Raw genomic sequence first — 26,704 nt, 5'->3', positions numbered from 1 at the left:
TAAGTTAATAGGTTGCTGGTAACCCTAGCTTCTGGTAAGCATAAAGTAACTAGTGCTACAGGATTGAGCTGATTGATGTATTTCCATTCAAAGAACAAAGTAACAATGTGTCAGGACAACTATATCGCAGGTGAAGAGATTGATTAAATCCAACTCCTTTTCCAGAGGTAAGTACACAGAAGCCTAGAGTTGGAGTGATTTGCTCAAGAACTCATATCCACTTAATCACAGAGATAAGTCTTCAGATACCCAATTGATTGCTCTTAAACCATTTGGATGTAATGTATTACATTACTGGACCTGTCTATGCCAAACTGTAATCCTGTTCTAGAAAGATTTCATGATCACTGCAAATGCAGCACCCGTATATGGGGACAAATGGCCCATCACAGATTAAGACATTTTTTTTTGCTTAGTTGAACACCACATGGGCTTGTGACCTCTTGAGAACCTCAAAGGCACACAATGGTTGTCCTCCTGGATTCCTATAAGGAATGAAGAAGCTTTGAAAGACTTCCCATAATGGCCTACAGGGATTTATCTTATGCAGAACTGCACGTGCCAGATTCACATTCTTGTGATAAGTTTAGACAAAGGCAGAACCTCAGAGATCCTACACAACGAGCAAGCCATTCTCATTATTCAAGAACTGATCTTGTAGTCCAGCCTTACCAGGGCCAATCTCAGACTGGGTTCTCCATTGAGAATTTACACTCTTTTCACTTCCCACTTCCTGAGAGAGAGAGAGGAAGGGTTAAAGAAGATAAAACTCTAAACAATCCAGTCTTCAATTTGTTGGTGTTTGTGAAGAAGAAGTAAAAGGTAGTGTTTTTGTCTGGGAAAGCATGGTAAAAGTAAACCATTATAGCTGAATGCTCTAACCTCAGAGTCATACGGCCTTGGGTCCAAATCCTATCTCTGCCATCCCTCAACTGTGTGATCTTGAGCAAATTATTTCATGTCTTCACAGGTCATATGTCACTTATAAAAAGGTACTTATAATATCCATCTCACGGAGTTGTTGTCAGGGTTAAAATGAGATGGTATATGTGAAACATTCAATGCCTGGCAGATAGTAAATTCTCAGTGAAAGGCAAATATCATTATTAATACCATCCAAATTGCTCTACATTATGCACATTCTGACCTGAACCCTAACCCTAACCCCCAATGACCTGTTACACTCTCCTACTACAGGGCCCCTACTCCTCATTATTGGAAAAAACTGATGGGGTAGCAAAACATAGGAATATACATTGAATTCAAAGCATTTTTCATCTTAAAATTTCCAGCTTTCTTGGGCCAGCGCCATGGCCAAGTGGTTAAGTTCGTGTGCTCTGCTTCAGCAGCCCAGGGATTAACTGGTTCAGATCCTGGATGCAGACGTGGCATCACTCGTCAGGCCACGGTGAGGCGGAGTCCCACATTTCACAACCAGAGGCACTCACAACTAGAACCTACAACTGTGTACTGGGGGGCTTTGGGGAGAAGAACAAAAAAAAAAAGATGGCAACAGTTTTAGCTCAGGTGTCAATCTAGGAAAAAAACAAATTTCTAGCTTTCTGTCATTAAAACATGACTATAGCTTTGCTGGTTATTTTTATAGCTTAAAAAGTCATCCTGAAGCTGTTGACATAATGCATTGGATAGTTTCATATTAAAAGAAAGTAATGGATCAAATATAAACCCTTGGCTTTTCTGGCAGGGAAAAGGGATCGGAACAAGAAGTCAGATCACCCAGGACAGAGAAGAGCCCAAGTAGAGTTAGCCAAAGGATACTGAGCGTTGAGGACAAACTTTACTTATGTCCCACTTTGGATCTGGAATGGCACCATAAGCATTGATTAACTAACTGGTTCATTGCCATTTCTTGTCACCTGGTCTATAAATTCTAAATGTTTACCATATTGACCTACTTCCCCTAACATGAAAATTCTAAGAATAATTCACATTTGTCAAGTCACCATTCATAAGGTCCTGCTACCTTTGCTCAGGTAGCACTGGTCACGAGTCTCTAAGCTTTTCTATGTGAAATTGCCTATGAAAAATGCATGCCACAAACCACCTTACAGTCTATTTCATGCCAATTTGTCCTTTTCTGTCCTTCCTATCTCTTGTGAATCACTCAAATCAGAGCTTTATCACTATGTCAGAATTGGATGGCACCAAAGATCTATGGGGACTGAATCACTGATTGTATCTCAGAGGCATAATCCCAGGAGACCAAGGACCAAAGAACTCCTGCCACATCACTGTCCCTGAGACTTTCTCAAGCCATGTTTAAACACACAACACAATCTGATTCAATATTTCAGGAGAAGGAGAAAGAATTACATCTGATTACATAAACATTATCATTACTCTGGATGACATAAAATCTAAAGCTGGGTTGCATTTGTTCCAATTAAATCAGCTTTTATTATTTTTAAGCTCTGTTCCTAATAGCCATGGAAAGGTTGACTGGCTCTGGACACACACACATAGCTTTCAAACTACCCTTTCTTACATTGTTCCCTGAATCGAATATTTCAATGATCAACATCTCTGGGTACCCGTGAACCCAATAACATAAAATTATTCTGAAGTAATTAACCTGATGAATATCAACAGCTGTCACTGTGCTACCTTCCTAGATTCTAAGGGAGCTGTGGATCTTAGAGATGTAGATTAAGATAATTGTATAGCCTCAATGAATATATTGCATTCAACAGAAATTGGACATATAAATCTACACCATTCAGTCTCTAACAGCTGCCCTGACAGTAGCCACAAAGATTTGATTTTTCCCTCACTACCCTTTTATTTAAGCTTTATTTCCCAGCCCCCTAAGCAAAGCAATTTTGGTTAGAAGGAAGACAGCACAGTCCTTGGTGTGGTTTAACACACTTTCTTTAACACACATCTGCCACATTCATTTGGTCAACCAAGTCACTGAGGCTGGCCAAGCTGCAGGGGATGAGACCCCACCTGTCAGTGGGAGGAGCAGCAGAGAAGCTGCAGCCCACGTGAAGTTTTGTCGTACGCCATAGTTCATCAAGTCTAAGATGCCATCGTTTGTAAGACACATCCTGACTTCAAAGACACCAAAATGTCACAAAGGAGTCACGATAGAATGGATGAAACGTAGTGCGTGCATGCTGAGTTGTGGTGTAAAATGAGTGGGCTGCAGTTAATGTTCAAAACTTGGGTAAATTACATTCCAAAGTGAGGACCAAGAAGCAATTTTTCCAGACATCTAAAGACTGAGGGTTTAAAACACAGAGGGTCTCCCTAAAATAACTATTAAAATATTATTATAGAAAATGTCACACAAATGCAAAAAGAGAATACTATGATAAACCCTCATGAATCCATCACCCACCTTCAACAACTATCAACCCACACGGTCAATTTGGTTTGACCCATATCCTGACCTACCCCTCCACCAAGATTATTGTCAAGCAAATCCCAGACACGGTCATTTCATCTGTAAATACTGGGCACACAACACGTGCCCTCCGTTGTAATCATAGTAACCCACTTGGCCCAGCAATGAATAACACCTCCAGCCTTCCTCACGGCAACAGTGAACACGGATTCAGCTCTGCTGGGAGCTGGGGAGGAGAAAGGGAGGTGCGGGAAAGCCGAAATTCTCATCCCCCAGAAGGAGATGCCAAGAGGCAAAGTCCACACTGGAGGAATCGAGAGGCCACATTAAGCACGTGTTATGTAGGAGCCCGGGCGTCACGGCTCCCTCTCTCGGCTCACCATGTTCCCACTGGGGGGTGGGTCCCTTGGGGTAGAGCCAGGTCTATCCATCCGGGTATCTCCCGGGCAGGGCAGCTCTTCTCCAGAATGTCGAAAGGTGGAATGGGGTGAACGGGGGCCCCACAAGCATGTGTCTGTGTGCAAATCGCAGGATCCTGTGAACGTGAGTTTATTTGGGAAAGGGGTCTTTGTAGGTGTAACTAAGTGAAGCGTCTTGAGGTGAGACCATCCCGGATGACCTAGGTGGGCCAGTGACAAGTGTCCTCGTAAGAGACAGAAGATAAGACACAGGGTGGGGCCACGTGAAGACAGAGGCAGAGACGGGAGACCCGGCTCACAGCCCAGGAGGCCAACAAGCATTGAAAGCGGGAAGAGGCGAAGGATGGATCCTCCACGCCAGCCTCCCGAAGGAACCGGCCCTGCTCCTCCCTGCACTGGGTGTGCCCTCGGCGTGTGCCAGGTGGAGGGGCGCACGCAGTGCTGGCCTCGAACAACAGGACTCCAAAAGGTGCCCCACTGAGTCAAGGACACGCGGTTGCAAAACCACTGGCTACTTCCTCCTCCTCACCGAGGAGTTAAGCTAAGGAAATGTCAGAAACAGAAGCCTCTGAGCTATTTGGGAATGCACTCGATGACACGTCAGCGGTTAAGACAGCAGCCACAGCACCCGGACGCCCACCTCGCTATCCACCTGCCGGAGATACAGGGGAGACACGCTCCTCCCCAGACCCTGGGGAGCCCATCCCCATGAGCACAGGACTTAGCCAGCAAAAGAGCAAAGAAAACCCCAAACCCACAATTACCTTAAAGTGCATGATGTGAGACTTGAAAAGAGAAACTTAAGGGCAGCAATTATGAGGCTAAAGGAGGCTCGACAGAGATCTAGCGGTGGGAAGGGTCCAGAGAGTCTTCGGTGTGGCCACACCTGGCCTGCGAATGGCTCCCATCCCCACCGACTGCGGGCGAGCCCTGGGACACTGCAGGTGGGGCGAGCAGACCCGGGAGGCGTGGCTGAGAGTGCGCCTAGCACAGCAGAGCTACTGCAACACCGGCCTGTGCTCTCTGGGTCGTTCTGAGCTGACTTTTTGTTAAAGGCGTAAACGGAACCACCGAATGAAGTTTTAATCAAACACCTGCAACTTAAAGAGCCAATGATGACCTGGTCTGCTTCCAGAAGCTTCAGGCTACCCAAGGCTTGCCCGGCTTTGGTCAGGCAAACGGACTGGTGGGTGAAAAAGCAGGGAAGCGCTATGTGGTTTTGAGTCTCACGCTTAAGTGAACCCAAGAACGAGGAAATGCCGAGAAAAGGCTGCCCCCAACAAAACTGGAAAACCAGCCAGCACAGGCTCTCAAGAGAACACCAAACCACCGGATCGCTGTGCCCTGATGGACACCAGCTGGAATGTATTCACCCGAATAAAGTAAAGACGTCACTCAGGAGAAGCGGCCATCAGCCCTGGAAGGACAGCAGAACAGGAAAAGGAAAACCGAGGCGACAGTCAGCAGCGCCCACCCAACACAGCGCGAGGCATGGGGTCTGCCTGGGCATCGTGCACCCCCAGACCTGATGACAATACTGTGGTGGCGGGAGGGCGGGCGACAGCACGTAGGGGCTGAGGCATCGGGTGCCCTGGGCCTGGCGCTGCCAGCCACGAGCGCCGCGCCTTGCCGCCCTGCAGCCCCTCCCCTCTCGCGCCGGACTGCTTCATGACTCAGGACTCCGTCTGAGCGCTCCGAGACCAGGCTCCCTGGGAACCGGAAGGACACAGCCCAGGGCGGGAGCAGCAGGAGAGCAGGGCCCCAGTGCGCGCATGGACTGACGCGCCTCCGCGCCTCCCTGTGGCCTGCGGTGACTCTGAGCGCCAGGCTGCCCGGGCCTGGTCCCCCAGGTCTCAGCGAGAGAGGGTCTGGGCCTCGGGGGCCGAGGCGGGAAGCCCCTGGGCTTCCTGGCGGGGACGCCCCCATCCTGTGCTTCCATCCCCAGCTTTTTCATTCTGTCAACTGATTTCTACCCAAGAAAGTCCACTCGACGACGCTGCCGCCACTGAATCAGCCTGGAGCCGGAGATGAGCCAGCTGCGGCCGATTTGTCACAGAATGACAGCTTATTCTCAGTATCCTTTATTGGCAGTGGAAAACGCCTCAGTACTTTATTGAAAGAAAGCAATAATACTGTGATAAAAATAGTTCAAAAGGAGACTGTACATACTTTGTTACATAATCAGGAAGTTCACAAAAGATTAACAGAAAACAGAATGTAACAACGAATGAATCGTACAGGGAAGTTAAAAGCAGAAACCGAATGTAAACCGTCCACCGACAAAATGAGCTGTATAATAAATAACGCACCATGGTGGGAACACATTTCCTGCTGGCTCTTTAATGTGCCATTTAAAAAGGAAAAGTTACATCTGCTACTTAGACAGTCCAAAACGGCTATATCGTCAAAAGCTAAAAATGTACCACTAGGTCCCTCCTTTCAACATGTTTACAAACAAATGTAAAAAGATGATTTACATAAGAAAAAATAAGGCCTTTAGTAGAGTCGCACTGCGTGGTTTCCTGGTTTCCGGGAGCCTGCGCCTTCCTCTTCCGGCACCGGTGTCCCTGCGGAGTGCGGTGCTTCCTGCTTGGTCCTCAAAGAGCAGCGGGGCGGGGGCCGGCGTCCACCCGTCGGGGCAGAGCCCAGAGAGCCCCCCAGCCCTTCCTGCGGCCGAGAGAAGTGCTCCCGGCTCGGGCTCGTGCGGGTCCCCAGGGACGAGCTCTGCAAGCTACTGAGAGCCACCAGAGATGCTCACAGTTCTGACGGCCCCTTCAGCCCAAATTTTATCAGAAGCTCATATTTAACACCAGGTACTTTCAGTCTGTTCACGCTGCAGAGTAAAGCATTTCTTGCTAGAAAAAGTAGAGTAAGGTCAGTCATTAAAACGCAATTGCTTGAAATTAAGTCTGCTTGTTTCAAAATGATTGTTGTAGAGCTGGTTACATTTGTCAGGATAATGCCCACCATGTCATGATGATCTTACAAATGCAAATGCAGTAAAATCCTCTTCTCTCTCGCCGATTATTATTAAAAAATTAATGATAATTACAATAAATGCATAATTTACAAAAGCCCTGTATCTTTTCATAGGATTTATACATACAAGCATTACAGTACATTCGTTTGAAAGACTAAAATTAGATAGAAGAACAGAATCGATTTGAAAGGATATTTATAGCCTGGATATACATGAAAAAGTAAGTAACTATATAAATGAAGTCATACGTTTACATAAATATAAGAAACATTAAATTCTAAAATATTTTCTCTATGGTATTCGTGAATTTTTCACTAATTAAAAACTCTGTAATAAAATATCTTAGGGTCCATATAACAAGTATCAACAGATTGCAGATCCACTGAATTCTGAAAGGCCGTCTTCGCCGGGTCCCGAGCGCTGCGCGGTCATCTGTAGAAGTAGTGTGGGTAAACTGGAAAGGAAGCACAAACAGGACAATCAGCCTTAGGACGGGCCGCCCGGCACACACCTGCGTCCTGAGGCCCAGCCCTGCCTCCCTGCCCCTTGCGCTGTAGCTGCTTGAGAACTGAGATGAAACGTCAAGGAGTACGCGTATCAATGAGAAAATTCCTTGCTGACTTCCTTTTGGCGTATGTCTAAAAGTTACCAATTAAAAAGATTAGGAAACCAATCAAACCTTCTGGCGGAGACGTGAAAAGTGGAGAGCGGAACAGAGCCCCCGGCCCTGGCGCCACGAGCAGGGGCTGGGCTCCCAGCCCCACGTCACCCCTTCAGCGCGAGTGGGCTGCTCGTAACTGCACCCCTGAGATGGCAACGCAGCTGTGTGTTTAAAACCACCCGCGAGGCCCTCAGGGTTCACGACAGCGTGGCCCCAGGAAACCTGGCCGTGCGGGGTGCGGCTCATTCAAGAACGTGTATTTCTAAGAAAGCCAGCGGGCGCCGCTGACGTGGGAGCGACATCAGCGCGGATGCCAGGGTCAAGGCGGAGAGCCGCCGTGCCGGGCGCTCTCAACCACGGGTGGCCGCCAGCCAAGAGCTGAGCTGGTGAGCTCCTGCCACGCGCTGCTCTCCTGCCTCCCCACCCCCAAAAGACATTAGCAGATACTGAAAAGAGTCCAGCACTTTCAGTTTTAAGGAAAAAATGCAAATACACTTTTTTCCTTAATAAATGAGGATACACGAACCCCTCTGTGACCAACTGTGAGCATACAGAACACCAGAACCTCGTAATGGGTGCAGCCGGGCTTGCGTGCGTGTTCCTAAAGGCCTGGAGGAACGGAAACGGGCTCTCCGGGCCAGGCAGCGTCCCCGTGCGGTCACCCGGCCGCCTCTGCGGCCTCCGGGCACGCGGAGCCCTCTACTCACCTCGGGGCTTCAGCAGGAGTAAGTCCTGACCGTGGCGGCGTCCAGCCTCTGCGCTCCCGACACGCTGCCTGCTCCGACACCGGGGAGGAAGCGTGCAAACACAGCGTGCGGTTAGTCTTCAGACGTCACACGGGCACACGTACACACACATCCGCACACCTACAACAGCACCTACTGAGGGCTCCCAGGGAAACTTCTAGATGGGAGCGGACGAGCCAGGGAAAGAGAACCTAAGTGTCGCCAGGAGGGGGTTCTCTTCAGCCCCCAGCAGCCCTGGGAGCCACTGGCAGCTAATCTCACGACAGCAAGGACGCGTCAGATGATACAGACTTCGTGATGTCCTCTGTGTAAGTGACAACTACTTCAGCTGGTAACTTTGTTTCTCCTGAAACTCTCTAGATTTGCAGAGCAACTAGACTTTTCTTCGGGGCCTAAACGTGATATCCCCAAGGCCGGTGTGAGGTAGATAACCCGGGGCAGCGCTAGACACCACGGGGTGCAGGTGACCGGAGTCAAATGCAGGCCTGGCCTGACGGGAGACGCGCCCTCGGGCCACCTGCCCTCCACGACCGTCTGAGGGAGCGTCCAGGGCACTCCTCCCCAGGGCCTGGCTGCAGGGGGTGGGTAGAGGACAATGACTCATCTAAGAACACTAAAACCCAGTCTCAGTTTCTGCCGGAAGTGATGTGTACCACTGATGCCTTGTTCCTGTCGAGAAACACACGGCACGGCCCAAGAGGTGAGCCCCGACTCTCCCTTGCAACCTGGACAGGAAATGTGCGAACACCTGGAGCAGATATTCCCGACTGCCAATTACACAGTTTGCGTTCCCACGGGTCCAGCAGGAACACATTTTATCAAGAAGGTGCCGTGGTTCCAGAAGAGACGGCACGACAGCCGGCACTGTCGGTGAGCATGGGTCATCTTTCCAAATCCTGACCCTGAGGTCCCAAGAGGCCAGCTGCAACTTCCCCGACGCCCCTTATTTAAGAAGGCATTGAGCAGTCCACTCTCCCGGGGTTAGGCCTCAGTTTTCCTACAAGGGTCAACAGCCGTCTTCCCTATAATATATTCCCTACACCTCTCTCTAGGCTTCTTTTTAATTTATCTGAACTCTAATCTCAATGTCGCCGTCAATACTTAACACGGGAAGTGTGACTGATTCTGAGGAAACTGGGCACGAAGCTGTGAAGAAAATCAGAAGGCGCTCCGTCAGCCTATTCAATAAGTGGAGGGCCGAGTTACCGTTAGATTTATACAAATTACCGCGCTCCGGTGACGACCTGCCCAGGCTCACCTTCTTCCTCCTCTCCGTCCTTACGGTGCGCAGTGACAGGGACCAACGCCAGCAGGGGTGGAGGGAGGAAAGGGAAGGCTCACAGAGGGGGAAACTGTGTTCTCTAAGATGGACTCAGTCACCTCTCCAGGGGGAGAGACGTCCCGGGAGCACCCGGCGTGGCCCGAGAGCTGCTGCACCACCTTGCGGCGGAGCCTTCCAGGGCTGCCTGCCACACACACAGGCTACAGGACGTCCACTCAGCACGCCGAGAACACACGCGACGCTCAGCTTTATTAGTTGGAAGGATATGCTAAGATTCAACCAGACAAGACTCTAAAAAACCTACATTATTGTTAAACTGTTATGCACAGATGTTAGGATTCATTTTAAAACACTTCACCTGGGCATGCACCAGTACTCAATGCCTTGTAACACATCCAAGAGGCCATTCTGGATCACTGTTAACATTCCAGCCACAAAGCTGCTCATGCCGCCCACAGCGGCTGGCTGCCCCTGCACACCTACCGTCCAGCTGCGTCTTCCTCGGCTGCATGGAGGGTGAGGACAGAGAGGAGGTGACCCGGAAGTTGGCGGGGAGAGTCTCTGCGGACCCAGCAGCTAAGCCACGAACATCCTTTGGTCTAAATTTTTTTCTCCAAGAAGGTGCTCTCCTAAAGCTTTTATCATGGTCCTGGGAAATTAAAGGACAGAAAACAAGACTGATTTTAAAATAAAGGACAAATATAGACAGTCAAGTTACCAGCCTTGAACCTGACTGCTGAACTTGTCACTGCATGTTTGTTCACACCTATTTAACCCGTTCCTGATAACCACAGGATCTACTGTCCCCACCGGGAACTTCTGAGAGTGACGGGCCCAGTAACACTATGTGGGGCCCTCGCTGGGCATCGATGAGGACGGCCCTGGGCCGCCCAGGTGCATGTGCCTCCTGTTCATCACCCTGTTTCCCTTCTTATCTTGGAGAAATCATCTTCTTGCCATGTAAGATAATACATTTCTATTTGTCTTAAAATAGTTTCCAAGCTGTAAGCAGTTCTGCCTTAGAGCTGGGGAAGAGCCAGCGAGCGCTCCTTTAGCTGTCCTCCTAGTCACCAGGCAAACTCACGTTTTCTTAAGGGGCAACGAAGGAAAGAATAAAAACAGTGTGGGAACAAACGAGTCACGACTGTGTGAGGGGAAATTAACATGTTGCGTTTCTCTAATCTCCTTCTAACAGGTTTCTCCAAAGCACAGGGACTCTGGATTGGGGTCAGACATCCAGCGGTCCCCAAACATACCCCATGGACGCCATGCCTCGGCTGCCACCAATGTTGATGGGAACAACATTTTTGAGGGCTATCAAAACTTCAATAGCAAATATTTTAAAAACAGAAAACCTCAGACTGAAAATACGAGTTTCTTACTATCTCATTTGTTAACACATTTTTGAGAGCAAAGCTTAGCTCAGGAGGTAAAATCATCCCCACCCTTAGAAGAGAGACTGCCGACGGGGCTCACGTGCATACAAACAAATAATTCACACTGAATGCAAATTTAAATAAAATTCATTAGGCTGAAAACTCACTTCATCAAACCTTCTGTCCGTCCCCATGACCAAAAGGTTGTGAAATTCTCTTTCCAAGACAGCGCGAGCCTGAAATCATAACAAAACAACAATACCACAAAGCTTCATCAATCTAATCTGAAGGACGTTAGCATATCACAACTGTTTTTCAAATCAAGACTTTTAAAAAGCTCAGGCTATAAACACCTTGAGCCATGACAGCATTTAATTTAATCGAATTAATTAATTTATTTGAGGAAGATTAGCACTGAGCTAACACCAGCTGCCAATCCTCCTCTTTTTTGCTGAGGAAGACTGGCCCTGAGCTAGAATCCATGCCCATCTTCCTCTATTTTATATGTGGGACGCTGCCACAGCATGGCTTGCCAAGTGGTTCCACGTCTGCACCCGGGATCCGAACCGGCGAACCCTGGGCTGCCAAGAAGCGGAACGTGCGCACTTAACCGCTGCACCACCGGGCTGGCCCCCACAACCACATTTTAAATTAGGGGATTCCTGCGGAGCCCATGGATGGGCTTTCAGGGAAAGGGACCCATGACCGCTGGCAGACTATCTACGAAAGTGTGCTCTGTGGGTTGGTGCTGGTGGGGGGATGGGGGGTATTGGCAAAAGACATACAATCTTCTGTAGAAGAAAATAAATTTCCTGATTCTCAGGTGAGCCCGTGTGTCAAAAAGAATCACACAGGGCAATAGAAACAAAATAAACAGAATCTCCATCGGTGTACCTATGAGCATTTCTCTTTCCACGTAAGAACTAAATACACGTCATCACTCCTACAAGCATATGGACTTGAATGAAGTTTCCCCTTGTTTTTTGTATTGCAAGACTCTCATGCTGACAACAGAAAATGGAAGGACAAGCAAAACTAATGAAGAATTAAGCATTGCTGGTTTGGAACCAGTATTTTGTGGATTAGGGAGAGTTGTCTGAGGTACTGTGAAGTTTTGTGTCCACTCAGTTAACCAGCTAGACGTCTCCATCAGGAGACCTGACTGAACGCTGAGTGAGAGCCGGGCCGGCTCTGCAGCATACCTGTGTGTTCTGCTTAGGGATCCGTAACAAGAGCGCCAGTGCGCTGAAATCGAAGGTTTCATCTAAGGCCACAAGTGCACCGTGAACGCCACTCTCCACCAGATTGTTTGCATATTCTTTAAGACCAATTGAGAGGATCCAGCGAATCACTCGATCGTTGCTCCACACAAGCACGTCTACAGGTGAACAGAAACAATTAGAACGGCGTCTGCACAAAGCTGTCTTCATCATGCACACCTGTAACAGCACACAGAAGGTGGGCAGGCAACCGCTGCTGTATTTAGAGGTCATGCCTCGGCCCTCCTCCATCGAAGGGAAACTGTCCCACTAGAACTCATGCTGCCAAAGAACCCAAGAGCAATGAAGTTCTTACGGACATTTATTTTCTAGAGAACAGAAAATGAGGAGGATCCAGGGTCAGAAACCAGAAGGACAGAGAAGAAGCTGAATGCCCACCAGGCACGAGCGCGCTTCCTCTACAGCCTTCAGAGTTTCTGAAACACTTTCTTTTCGTCAGAGAAGGAGTTGGCGCCCTGCTCGATTCAACACAAATCTCTCATTTGTAATCTTGAAGCTTGTTTCCTTGAAGCCTTTTTTGTTGTCTCATTTTAAAAAGAGAGAAACTTAAAGATACTCTCCAGCATATCAGAGACTGGGGGGAAGATCTTACACCACACAAAGTGATACATTATTAAACTCGCTCTAGTAGAGATCTAAAAATAGCCACTCCATAAAAATATCTCCGGATGCTCACCAATCACTTCCAAAGACAACTTTTGTCAACTATAAAAAGATTTAAAACAGATACAGAAAACAGACAAAACTGATTTACCCATTTTATTTCCAATGCCCTTTTATACTATACACACACACACTATATATATAGTATAAAATATACGCACTACATATATAGTATAAAGTGTGTATATATATATAGTATAAAAGCTGGCTTACGGTTTTTCTTGTGATTCACGTTAGCTCAATCATGACCAGACTATCCTTTAAACGGGCTGTGTCCTCAACCAGTTTTGTCTTCAGTTTCTTTCTTCGTAAAACCTGGGGAAGAAGACAGCACTCACACGCACGGGGTTGTGGGAAGGATTAAATAATTAACCTCTGAAAGTGCTTCGAGTTCTTAAGTCTTACCTATTATTATGACTGTTGTTAGTGATTTCTTTATTCTGAAAATTCTGGGAGATTTTACTTTGAGCTTAATCGTTAACGTCTTACTTAAAAGCAGACTATTGTAGTCGATGCTTTCGAGGCATGCCGGGTGAGAGGCTCCCATTGCATCTCCCCACCTGCGCTCTCACTGAGCCGCCTCTGCCATCGTCCCCTGCTAAGGAGCTCCTCCTCCACCTCCAAGGCCCAGCTGAACCAGCGCCTCTGTGCTGCCCCCTGAGCCCTGGAGGCAGAGCCACAGGGCTCCGTCTGTGCTCCTGAAGCCCTCTGATAAGTGGCTAGAGCAGAATCGCCACACTGGAGTCCAGTGAGCCGACAGCAGAGTCCTGCCCGTCTGTGCCCTGCTGTTACCCAGCAGTGTGGCAGGGGGTGGCATTTCTGAGTGAAGGAGTACACACGTCAGAACAAGTCACAGGAGGAGTGTTCCCCTTGAGACGGTTCGCGCAGACTGACGTAAGCACAAGAAAGTAGGCACAGGTGCTGTGGCTCAGAGGAGGACCGTGCTTCCTCCCAGAGCCGCAGGGCGTGGTGGCGCACCCTGGTGGTAAGTCACGAGCTGCCCCACAGCACGGCCGCAGACAGACAGGTGCTGTGGTGCTGCGGCCAGGGAGTGAACCTGGGCCGCTGAGTGCTGGGGGCCAGACTTTAACCACCAGGCCATGAGAGGAGGGTCTTCAAAGCACTCATCTCCAACCCTCCCTCCTCTGTAAGGATGCCAGACTAGTTTTCTCCACTTAACAAATTTCCTAATATTTTTAAAAATGGGAAATCACTAACCCACAGCCAGCATCATACTCAACGGGGAAAAACTGAGCGCCATCCCCCTGAGAACAGGAACAAGACAAGGGAGCCCACTCCCACCACTCTTACTGAACATAGTACTGCAGGTTTGGGCCAGAGCAATAGGCAAGAAAAAGAAAGAAAAGGAATCCAAATTGGCAGTGAAGAAGTGTAACTCTCACTGTTTGCAGACGACATGATTTTATATAGAGAAAACCCTAAAGAAGCCATGGCGGGGCCGGCTCGGTGGCTGAGTGGCTAAGTTCACGCGCTCCGCTGAGGCAGCCCAGGGTTCGGATCCTGGGCACGGACATGGCACTGCTCATCAGGCCACGTTGAGACGGCGTCCCACATCCCACAACTAGAAAGACATGCAACTAAGATATACAACTATGTACCAGGGGGGTTTGGGAAATAAAGCAGAAAAAAAAAAAAAAAAAAGATTGGCAACAGTTGTTAGCCTAGGTGCCAATCTTTAAAAAAAAAAAAAAAGAAGCCATGGGAAAACTATTAGAAATAAACATCTACAGCAAAGTTGCAGGATACAAAGTCTACTTACAAAAATCAGTTGCATTTCTCTACTCTAATAACAAACTAACAGAACAAGAACTCAAGAATAGAATCCCATTTACAATCGCAACAAAGAGAATAAAATATCTAGAAATAGGGGTGACGTCAGCAACATGGCAGCGTGAGCTCACCCAGGACTCTCTCCCCTCCAAATTACAACTAAAAAGAGCAACTGCTTTCCAACCAAAAAAAAAAAAATCCCAATAACAGAAATCCTCACAGACCCACAGCAGCCAAACGACGGAAGGCAGAGAGGCTGGAGCTGCCCTCAGAGGAGCTGGAACGGGGTCTTCGCTCCCTCCCCTAGAGACTGGGATCGCTGCCGTGGGTGTGAGAAGGAGCAAGGGAGGGGCCATGCATTGGGAGATCGTGCAGGACTCCCACCGCTGGAGCAGCGGAAACCCTCTAACAGGGGACAGCTTTCGCGTGGGGGAACCCCAGCAAGCCAGGGCCCTGGGAGACCAGAGAGCGAGAGCTGTGCCAATCCAGGTCGGCATGAGAGAAAGTGTCCCTCCTCCCTCAACCCATGCTGGGCGCCACCATCGCGGCTGAAGGCGCAGGGCTCAGAACCAAGGCTCTCGACCCCCATCTAGTGGCGACAGGCTGTACCTGCAACCAAATAACAGCATCATGCGCAAAAACCTCTCCTCTACCATCCAGCAATTTATAAAAGTTCCAGTCCAAAAGGAAACAATAAAAACACAGAATTATGTCCTGAGGGCTTGGAAATGGGTAAAATAAGTGAAGAGGAGTTCAAAATAGCTATCCTCAAAATACTCAATGAGGTAAAGGGAAATATAGAGAAACAAGTCAACAAGTTCTGGAGTTACTTCACAAAAGAGATTGAAATTATAAAGAAGAATCAATTAGAAACACTAGAGACGAAAAACACAATGGACCAGATAAAACAGAATACAGATTCCCTGAATGTCCGTGTAGACACCATAGAGGAGCAAACTAGCATAATCAAAGACAGGCTGAATGACTCCAGACAGAGGAAGAAAGACAACTAAGAATTAAAAAAACTGAAGAAAAGCTCAGAGAAATAGCTGACTCAATGAGAAAATGCAACTTAAGAATCATCGGAATTCCTGAGGGCGTGGAAAACGAAAATGGAGCAGAAAGTGTGCTCAACGAAATCATAGAAGAGAACTTCCCAAATCTAGGGATTGAGAGAGAAATGTGTGTGGAGGAAGCTTTCAGATCTCCTACATTTGTCAATGTAAAAAGACCTACTGCAAGGTACATAGTAGTAAAAATGGCAAAAATGAAGGACAGAGAAAGAATACTCAGGGCAGCAAGGCAGAAGAAAAGAACCTACAAAGGAACCCCTATCAGACCTTCAGCGGATTTCTCGACAGAAACCTTACAAGCTAGGAGAGATTGGAGTGACATATTCAAAACTTTAAAGGATAAAAATCTTCAGCCAAGAATACTCTATCCAGGAAAAATATCCTTCAGATAGGAGGGAGAAATTAAATCTTTTCCAGACAAACAAAAGCTAAGGGACTTTGTAGTCACAGGACCTTCACTACAAGAAATCCTCAAGAAGGCCCTCATACCTGAAAAAAGAAAAAAAGGGAGTAAGGGGTCACAAAACACAGAGTAGGGAGACAAATAGACAGAAGCTAAATAGGATAGCAAATATTCAACTATAGCATTAGGATAAAGGGAAGGAAATCACCAAAGCAAAGATAATCTTATCACTCTAACCACAAACTCACAACACAAGTTGGAATAAGAGATGAAAATAATAATTTCGGAGGGGAGGAGGAAAGGGACTGAAACAATCTAGGCTAAGGAAGTAAGAGACCACCAGAAAATGGACTATGTTATACACGAGATTCTGAATACAAACTTCAGGGTAGCCACTAAACTGAAAAACAGAACAGAAACATAAAACATAAATAAGGAAAAATCTAAGAAACCCAGCCTAAGAAACTGCAGAAGTCAATGGGTAGGCTAAAACACACAGGACAAGAAACAAAGGAAACACAGGAAAACCGGAAAACGAGCAACAGAATGACAGCATTAAGCCCTCATGCATCAATACTCACCCTCAACGTAAACGGATTGAACTCGCCAATAAAAAGACACAGAGTGGCAAAATAGATTAAAGAACGAGATCCAACAATTTGTTGCCTCCAGGAAACACACCTCAGCTCCAAGGACAAACACAGGCTCAGAGTGAAGGGCTGGAAGACAACACTCCAAGCCAATAGCAAACAAAAGAAAGCAGGGGTCGCAATGCTTATATCAGACAAAACAGGCTTCAAGATAAGGCAGGTAAAGAGAGACATAGAGGGCCAATATATAATGATCAAAGGGACACTTCATCAAGAAGAAATAACGCTTATAAATATCTATGCCCCCAACACAGGAGCACCAAAGTTCATAAAGTAACTATTAACAAACCTAAAAGAAGATATCAAAAATAACACAAAAATAGTAGGGGACCTCAACACGACACTCACATCAATGGATAGATCATCCAGACAGGAAATCAACAGAGAAACAGTGGAGCTAAACGAAAAGCTAAAACAGTTGGACTTCACAGATATATATACAATGCTTCATCCAAAAACAGCAGAATACACATGCTTCTCAAGCGTGCATGGAACATTCTCAAGGATAGACCATAGGTTGGGAAACAAGGCAAGCCTCTACAAATTTAAAAAAATTGAAATAATAACGAGCATCTTCTCCGATCATAATGTTATAAGGCTAGAAATTAATTACAAGGAAGAAGCTGAGAAAGGCACAAGGATGTGGAGACTAAACAATACGCTATTGAACAAGCAATGGATCATGGAAGAAATTAAAGAAGAAATCCAAAAATACCTGGAGACAAATGAAAATGATAGCATGCTATACCAACTCATATGGGATGCAGTAAAAGCTCTATTAAGAGGAAAATTCATCGCCATTCAGGGACATCTTAACAAACCAGAAAATCAGCAATCTTAAACTACACCAAACTGAATTAGAGAAAGAAGAACAAACAAAGCCAAAAGTCAGCAGAAGGAGAGAAATAATAAAAATCAGAGCAGAAATAAATGGTATTCAAACAAAAAAGGCAGTAGAAAGGATTAATGAAACAAAGAGCTTGTTCTTTGAGAAGGTAAATAAAATTGACAAACTCCTAGCCAGACTTACAAAGAAAAACAGAGAGAAAGCTCAAATAAACAAAATCAGAAATAAAAGAGGAGAAATAACAACAGACTCCACAGAAATACAATGGATTATAAGAGAATACTACGCAAAAACTATATGCCAGCAAAATGGATAACCTACAGGAAATGGATAAATTCTTGGACTCCTACAACCTCCCAAAGCTCACTCAAGAAGGAGGAGACAATCTGAACAGACCAGTCACAAGCAAAGAGACTGAAACAGCCATCAAAAGCACCCAAAGAATAAACCCCCAGGACCAGATGGCTTTCCTGGGGAATTTTACCAAACTTTCAGAGAGGATTTAATACCTATCCTTTTCAAGCTATTCCAAAAAATTAGGGAGGATGGAACACTTCCTAACACATTCTACGAGGCCAACATCATGCTGATACCAAAGCCTGACAAGGACAGCATGAAAAAGAACTACAGGCCAGTATCGCTGATGAACACAGATGCAAAAATTCTCAACAAAATTTTGGCAACCAGAATACAGTAATTCATCAAAAGGATCATACATCATGATCAGGTGGGATTCATACCAGGGACACAGGGATGGTTCAGCATCCGCAAATCAATCAATGTGATACACCACATCAACAAACTGAGGAATAAAAACCACATGATCATCTCAATAGATGCAGAGAAAGCATTTGACAAGATCCAACAGCCATTTATGATAAAAACTCAACAAAATGGGGATAGACGGGAACTACCTCAACACAATAAAGGCCATAGATGACAAACCCACAGCCAACATCATACTCAATGGGCAAAAACTGGGCACCATCCCCCTGAGAACCGGAACGAGACAAGGATGCCCTCTATCACCACTCTTATTCAGCATAGTACTGGAGGTCCTGGCCAGAGCAATCAGGCAAGAAAAAGGAATAAAAGGAATCCAAATAGGGGCGGAAGAAGTGAAACTCTCGCTATTTGCAGACGACGTGATCTTATAGATAGAAAACCCCAAAGAATCCATTGGAAAACTTTTAGAAGTAATCAACAACTACAGCAAAGTAGCAGGATATAAAATCAATTTACATAAATCAGTAGCATTTCTATACTCTAATAACAAACTAACAGAAAAAGAACTCAAGAACACAATACCATTCATAATCGCAACAAAAAGAAGAACATACCTCAGGGTGAATTTAACTAAGGAAGTGAAAGACCTATACGATGAAAATTACAAGGCTTTTCTGAAAGAAACGGATGACGACATAAAGAGATGGAAAGACATTCCATGCACATGGATTGGAAGAATAAACACAGTTAAAATATCCACTCTACCTAAAGCAATCTACAGATTCAATGCCATCCCAATCAGAATCCCAATGACATCTTTACAGAAATAGAACAAAGAATCCTAAAATTCATATGGGACAACAAAAGACCCTGAATTGCTAAAGCAATCCTGAGAAAGAAGAACAAAGCTGGAGGCATCACAATCCCTGACTTCAAAACATACCACAAAGCTACAGTAATCAAAACAGCATGGTACTGGTACAAAAACAGGTGCACAGATCCATGGAACAGAACTGAAAGCGCAGAAATAAAACCACACATCTATGGACAGCTAATCTTCGACAAAGGAGCTGAGGGCCTACAATGGAGAAAAGAAAGTCTCTTCAACAAACGGCGCTGGGAAAACTGGAAAGCCACATGTAAAAGAATGAAAATTGGACCATTCTTTTTCACCATTCACCAAAATGAACTCAAAATGGATCAAAGACCTAAAGGTAAGACCTGAAACCATAAGGCTTCTAGAAGAAAATATAGGAAGTACACTCTTTGACATCAGTATTAAAGGGATCTTTTCGGACACCATGTCTTCTCAGAGAAGGGAAACAATACAAAGAATAAACAAATGGGACTTCATCAGACGAAAGCGCTTCTTCAAGGCAAGGGAAAACAGGAGTGAAACAAAAAAACAACCCACTAACTGGGAAAAAACATTTCCAAGTAATACATCCGACAAAGGCTTAATATCCATAACAGATGAAGAACTCACACAACTCAACAACAAAAAATTAAACAACCCGATCAAAAAATGGGCAGGAGACATGAACAGACATTTCTCCCAAGAAGATATATGGATGGCCAATAGGCACATGAAAAGATGCTCATCATCGCTGATCATCAGGGAAGTGCAAATCAAAACTACACTAAGATATTACCTTACACCCATTAGAGTGACAAAAATAACTGAAACAAATAGTGATAAATGTTGGAGAGGTTGTGGAGAAAAAGGAACCCTCATACACTGCTGGCGGGAATGCAAACTGGTGTAGCCACTATGGAAAACAGTATGGAGATTCCTCAAAAAATTAAAAATACAACTACCATACGATCCAGCCATCCCACTACTGGGTATCTATCCAAAGAGCTTGAAGTCAGCAATTCCAAAAGTCCTATGCACCCCAATGTTCACGGCAGCATTATTTACAATAGCCAAGACATGGAAGCAACCTAAGCGCCCATCAACAGATGACTGGATAAAGAAGATGTGGTACATATATACAATGGAATACTACTCAGCCATAAAAAAGAACAAAATCGTCCCATTTGCAACAACATGGATGGACCCTGAGGGAATTATGTTAAGTGAAATAAGCCAGATAGACAAGACAATCTCTGTGTGACTCCACCCCTATGAGGAATTTAAACCTGTGGGCAAAGAGAACAGATTAGTGGCTACCAGGGGAAGGGGGGGTGGGGGGGTGGGCACAAAGGGTGAAGGGTTGCACCTACAACACGACTGACAGACAATAATACATAACTGAAATTTCACAAGATTGTAACCTATCATTAACTCAATAAAAATTTTTTTAAAAAATAAAGTAAAAAATCTCACAACATGAAAAAAAAATACCTAGGAATAAACTTAACAGGGGGAGGGTGAAAGGGGTGATTAAGCACACATGTGTGGTGATGGCTTGTAATTAGTCTTTGGGTGGTGAACATGATGGAATCTACATAGAATTTGAAACATGCTATGATGTACATCTGAAAGTTATATAATGTTATAATCAAATGTTACTGCGATAAAAAAATAAAAAATAAAAAGATCTATACAAGGAAAACTATAAGACATCACTGAAAGAAATCAATAATGACAAAAGAAATGGGAAGATATTCCATGCACATGGATTTGGAAGAATAAGCATAGTTAAAATGTCCATTCTAGGGGCCGGCCCGGTGGTGCAGCGGTTAAGTGCGCACGTTCTGCTTCTCAGCAGCCCGGGGTCCACCGGTTCGGATCCTGGGTGCGGACGGGGCACTGCTTGGCAAAAGCCATGCTGTAGAAGGCGTCCCACATACAAAGTAGAGGAAGATGGGCATGGATGTTAGCTCAGGGCCAGTCTTTCTCAGCAAAAAGAAGAGGATTGGCAGTAGTTAGCTCAGGGCTGATCTTCCTAAAAAAAAAAAAAGTCCATTCTACCTAAAGCAATCTATAGATTCAATGGAATCCCAATCAGAATCCCAATGACATTCTTCATAGAACAAAGAATCTTAAAATTCACATGGGTCAACAAAAGACCCTGAATAGCCAAAGCAATCCTGAGAAAGAACAACAAAGCTGGAGCATCACAGTGCCTGACTTCAAAACGTACTACAGACCCATAGTGATCAAAACAGCATGGTACTGGTACAAAAACAGGCACACAGATCAATGGAAGAGAACCGAAAGCCCAGAAATAAAACCACACATCTACAGACAGCTAATCTTCGGCAAAGGAGCTAAGAATATACAATGGAGAAAGGAAAGCCTCTTCAATAAATGGTGCTGGGAGAACTGGACAGCCACATGCAAAACAACGAAAGTAGACCACTACCTTTCTCCATACACAAAAATAGACTCAAAATGGACCAGAGACTTGAAGGTAAGAGCTGAAACCATAAAACTTCTGGAAGAAAATACAGGCAGTCCACTCTTTGACATCAGACTTAAAAGGATCTTACTGAATACCATATCTACCCAGACAAGGAAAACAAAAGAAAAAAATAAACAAGTGGGACTTCATCAGACTAAAGAGCTTCTGGAAGTCAAAGGAAATCAAGATTAAAATGAAAAAACAACCCACCAAATGGGAGAAAATATTTGCAAATCATATATCCGACACGGAGTTAATCTCCATAATATAGAAACAACTCACACAAATGAACAACAAAAAAAACAAACAACCCAATCAAAAAGTAGGCAGAGGATACGAACAGACATTTTTCCAAAGAAGATAGATGGATGGCCAATAGGCACATGAAAAGATGCTCAACATCACTAATCATCAGGGAAATGCAAATCAAAACTACATTTAGGGGCCAGGGCCGTGGCCGAGTGGTTAAGTTCCCATGCCCCGCTTTAGAGGCCCAGGGTTTCGCTGGTTCAGATCCTGGGTGGAGATATGGCACCGCTCATCAAGCCATGCTGAGGTGGCATCCCACATAGCACAGACAGAAGGATGTGCAACTGGAGGATACAACTACGTACTGGCAGGCCTTGGGGAGAAGAAGAAGGGGAAAAAAGAAAAAAAAGATTGGCAACAGATGTTAGCTCAGGTGCCCGTCTTTAAAAAAAAACCCAAAAAGCAAAAAACTACACTTAGATATCTTACACCCATTAGAATGGCTATAATCACCAAGACAAAAAACAACAAGCGTTGGAGAGGTTGTAGAGAAAAGGGAACCCTCATCCACTGCTGGTGGGAATGCAAACCGGTGCAGCCACTGCAGAAAACAGTACGGAGATTTCTCAAAAAATTAAAAATAGAAATTCCATACAACCCAGCTAACCCACTACTGGGTATTTATCAAAAAAAACTGAAATCCACAATTCAAAGAGACTTAGGTACCCCATGTTCATCGCAGCATTATTCACAATAGCCAAGATGTGGAAGCAGCCCAAGTGCCCATCGACGGATGATTGGATAAAGAGTATGGGGTATATAAATACACAATGGAATACTACTCAGCCATAAAAAAAAAGATGTAATCGTCCCATTCGCAACCACATGGATGGACCTTGAGGGCATCCTGTGAAGAGAAATAAGCCAAATGGAGAAAGACAAACACTGGATGATTTCACTCCTATGTAGAAGATAATCAAACTTACGGACAAAGAGAACAATTTAGTGGTTACAAGGGGCAAGGGGTGTGGAAGGTGGCCACAAGGGGCGAAGCGGCACACTCACATGGTGTCTGACAAATATTAATGTACAACTGAAATTTCACAATGTTATAAACTATTATGACCACAATAAAAAAAAATATTTTTTTTAATTTAAAGAAACTAGGAAATCACTTAGGCTGCTAATACACTGGGAAGCAGAAATACGCTAAATCAATTAAACGTAATGTACTAGCCTTTTATTTCATTCTGGCTTTCTTCTCTTTTTCTTTCCAGTTCTTTTCGGTCATAATTCAGCCTTCGCAGGCACATAATTCCATACTGGAAGCTCTTTCTATTTACAAAAAAAACAAAATTACAGATGGAAACAGTCAAAAGCCTCCTAGCCAACGAGCAGGAACTATGTGCAACAACTGACCTGTGGAAGCTGTCCGCCATCTTCAGCTGCCCGCGCAGGTCCTTCTTGGTGAGATAGTCCAGCATGCGCGCGTCCACCAGGCACTCCATGAAGTAGCTGCGGTATTGCGGGAGGCCCAGGCTGGGCAGCCACTCGTTCCCGATCCAATCATGGTTCATGTCCCCGTAGGCGAGCATCTGCTTTCAACAAGCAAGTACGATCAGTTCAGGAAAAAGAACACCCAAGAGGTCACAAGGGCAGTTTAAATAATCTTTAAACTGGATTTTTAACCTATTACATATCCTTAAAGCTTAAATGAATGACAACACTGTTCTTTATCATTTCAAAATAATTTGATCTCCTATGTACTACCTTTTAAATTTGTCAGTAGAATTTTAACAGAAGGTATTATACCACTGAAAACCTATGACTCATTCGTGTTTATAAATTTAACCTATTTCCCCAACCACAATAAAAATGTAGCTGATAACACATGATCTTTCTGAAGTAATTTTTGTGTATAATAATATAACAACAAAGAATGATCACGACTCATGAACAAGTTTGAAGGATCAATCCAACTGTACACAAAAATATCTGTGGCTGGTTTTAATTTTAACACTTTGTTTTCCAAATTTCCTCAACAAAAAATCTGTTAATTTCAAAATCCGTGTAAAAAGTGAACTGAAGGGGCCGGCCCCGTGGCTGAGTGGTTACGTTGGCGCACTCCGCTTCAGCAGCCCAGGGTTTCACCGGTTTGCATCCTGGGCCTGGATATGACACTGCTCATCAAGCCATGTTGAGGTGGCGTCCCACATGCCCCAACGAGAAGGACCCACAACTAAAAACATACAATTACATACCAGGGGACTTTGGGGAGAAAAAGGAAAAATAAAATCTTAAAAAAAAAGTGAACTGAAAAATAGTTTTAAAAGAAGAGAGAAGCAAGACAACAACTGACAGAACTGAAAGGAGAAACAGAAAAATCCACAGTTACAGTCACAAGACCTCAACCCTCCTCTGACTCAGTCACTGATGGAACAAAGAAGCCAAAACAGGCAGACAGACCCCCTCAGTAAGGATCCAGAAGCCTTAAACAACACTATTGACCAGCTTGACCTAAGTGACGTTTCGTGGAACACCCCACCCAATAACAGCAGAATACGTTCATTTCAAGTGCGTATGGGATTCTCCAAGACAAATCTCAACAGATCTAAAGGGACTGAAATCATACAAACTATGTTCTCTGACCTCAACAGAATTAAATTAGAAATCAATAATAAAAAGATATCTAGAAAATTCTCAAGTATTTGGAAATTAGCATACGGCTAAATAACCCACGTGCCAAAGAAGAAAACAAGAGAAATGGGAAAATATTTCTAACTGAATGAAAGTGAAACACAATCTATTCAAAAATTGTAGGACATGGCTAAAGCAGTGTCTTGAGGGAAATTTATAGTATTAAACACTTATGTCGTAAATGAAGGAAGGTCTCAAAACAACAATGTAAGATTCTACCTTAAAAAACTTGAAAAAGAAGAACAAATGAAATCCACAGCAAGCAGAAGGAAGAAAATAAAAGAGCAGAAATCAATGAAACAGAAACAAGAAAAATAAAACTATGAAACTAAAATCTGGTTCTTCATAAAGATCAGTAAAATTGACTAAGCCCTAGACAGAGTGACTAAGAAAAAAGAAAAGACGTACATTACCAACATCAAGAATGAAAGAGGGGACACACTATAGGACATAGACACTGAAAGGGAAAACTGTGAACAACTGTAAGCAACTTAGATAAAATGGGCAAAAGACATCATCTATGAGAGCAACTCATAAGAAAGAGATAAGTTGTATCTTATCAGGACTCAAATTTGCAGTTATAAACTTTCTCTCACATACACATAAAATATTTACCTTAAATGTCTTCACTGGTGAATCTTACCAAATATTTATGGAAAAAATAACAATTCTACACTATTATTCCAAAAAAATGGAGAAGAAATGCCTAACTCATCCTATGAAGCCAGCACTATCCTGATACCAAAACCAGACAAAGACATTACAAGAAAACTACAGACCAGTATCTCTCATAGACACAGATGCAAAATTCCTGGACAAAATATGAGCAAATTAAATCAATAATAAATTAAAAGAATAAGCTATCACGACAAGTGAGATTCATCCTAGGAACATAAGGTTGGGTCAACATTTGAAAAATCAATGACATTCATCCTATCAATGGATTCAAAAGAAATACCACTATATCATCTCAAAAGATGCAGAAAAAGCATTTGACAAAATTCATCATTCATTTATGGAAATCTCAGCAATCTAGCAATGGAAGAAAACGGCCTCAACCTGATAAGGGGCATCTACAGCAAACACAGGGCTGACATCACACTTAAAGGTGAAAGACAATGTATTCTTCCTGAGATCAGGAACAAAGGGTCTGTTCTCACTAATTTTATTCAGCGCTGCGGTGCAACTCCTAGCCACGGTAACAAGGCAAGAAAAAGAAATCAAAAGCATAGGAATTGGAAAAAAAAAACCTGTCTTTATTTGCAGATGACCTGATTAGCAACATAGAAAATGCACCTACAAACTGGCTGTGAGAACTACAGCGAGCTTAGCAAAGCGGCAGGACACAAGGCCAGGACACAAACACGAGCTGGGCTTCTAAATACCAGAAGTGAACTGGAAACTGAAATTTACAAAATGCCATTCACAATGTCATCAAAGTCATGAAATCCTTAGGGATAAATCTAACAGAACACAGCCAAGCTTTGTACAATGAAAAATAAGCACACACATTATATGTATCTACAGACATATCCAAAAAAGGCACTCGCTGCCCCTCTGTCCAAGACCAGCTGCGCCCGCAGGCCTTCTGCAGTCCCATCACGGAATCCTTGGACACAGTCCCTCTCAACTACCACCGTGCTCTGCCTTGAAAACATGGCCTCTGGTCTAATTTATCACTTACACCAATCAAGCTGGAAGAAATGACTCACACTCCAACAAGAATGCTCAAATTCGAACAGAAAAAAACATTTTCACTATTTTCTCTAAGCAACCATGAGTGGGAAAAACATCAAACATTTTCGGGAAATCATCACACTGTCATGTTTTTCACTCTTTCAAACCTTACTCTCATCTCATATGCCTGAGACTTACGCATGAGCATCTGGTCTCATTTCCTTGCCTGTGATTACGTATTCTTAAATGGGCACACAACGCAAAGATTTCTAAATAAGAGAATTCCATGGAAGCGGAACCCTCCTCCTTTTTGTTTACTCATCATACACTCTAGTCACACTTCTTAAGTGGTCAGCGTCAGATAACGTAGGTCAGCGACTGAGGATCAGGCCCAGTCCAGGGAGCCCTCCATCCCCCGGGCCGCCATCAGAGCCTTCTGAAAAAGCCCTTGACACGGATCTCCATCA

The 26,704-nt window shown here is 44.6% G+C and overlaps 1 protein-coding gene across 1 annotated transcript in view; it reads right to left on the bottom strand.

Annotated features, from left to right (window-relative positions):
* Positions 1–5,863: 5,863 nt before the first annotated feature.
* LOC106829007 (liprin-alpha-1-like) overlaps positions 5,864–26,704 on the bottom strand; it is an 84,273-nt gene continuing 63,432 nt past the window's right edge. Inside the window, exons 24-30 of the mRNA XM_070503771.1 lie at positions 23,283–23,458; positions 23,101–23,198; positions 12,034–12,209; positions 10,999–11,067; positions 9,939–10,104; positions 8,135–8,202; positions 5,864–7,220 (exon numbers count right to left, since the gene is read on the bottom strand). Coding sequence (XP_070359872.1) covers positions 8,144–8,202; positions 9,939–10,104; positions 10,999–11,067; positions 12,034–12,209; positions 23,101–23,198; positions 23,283–23,458 — 744 coding nt within the window. The 3' untranslated portion in view covers positions 5,864–7,220; positions 8,135–8,143. The remainder of the gene's footprint in view (positions 7,221–8,134; positions 8,203–9,938; positions 10,105–10,998; positions 11,068–12,033; positions 12,210–23,100; positions 23,199–23,282; positions 23,459–26,704) is intronic.

The sequence above is a fragment of the Equus asinus genome, unplaced genomic scaffold (assembly GCF_041296235.1).
Source record: "Equus asinus isolate D_3611 breed Donkey unplaced genomic scaffold, EquAss-T2T_v2 contig_800, whole genome shotgun sequence".
Lineage (NCBI taxonomy): Eukaryota > Metazoa > Chordata > Mammalia > Perissodactyla > Equidae > Equus > Equus asinus.
Note: the sequence above shows the minus strand (reverse complement) of the source record. Positions and strands in the feature narration are given on the sequence as shown.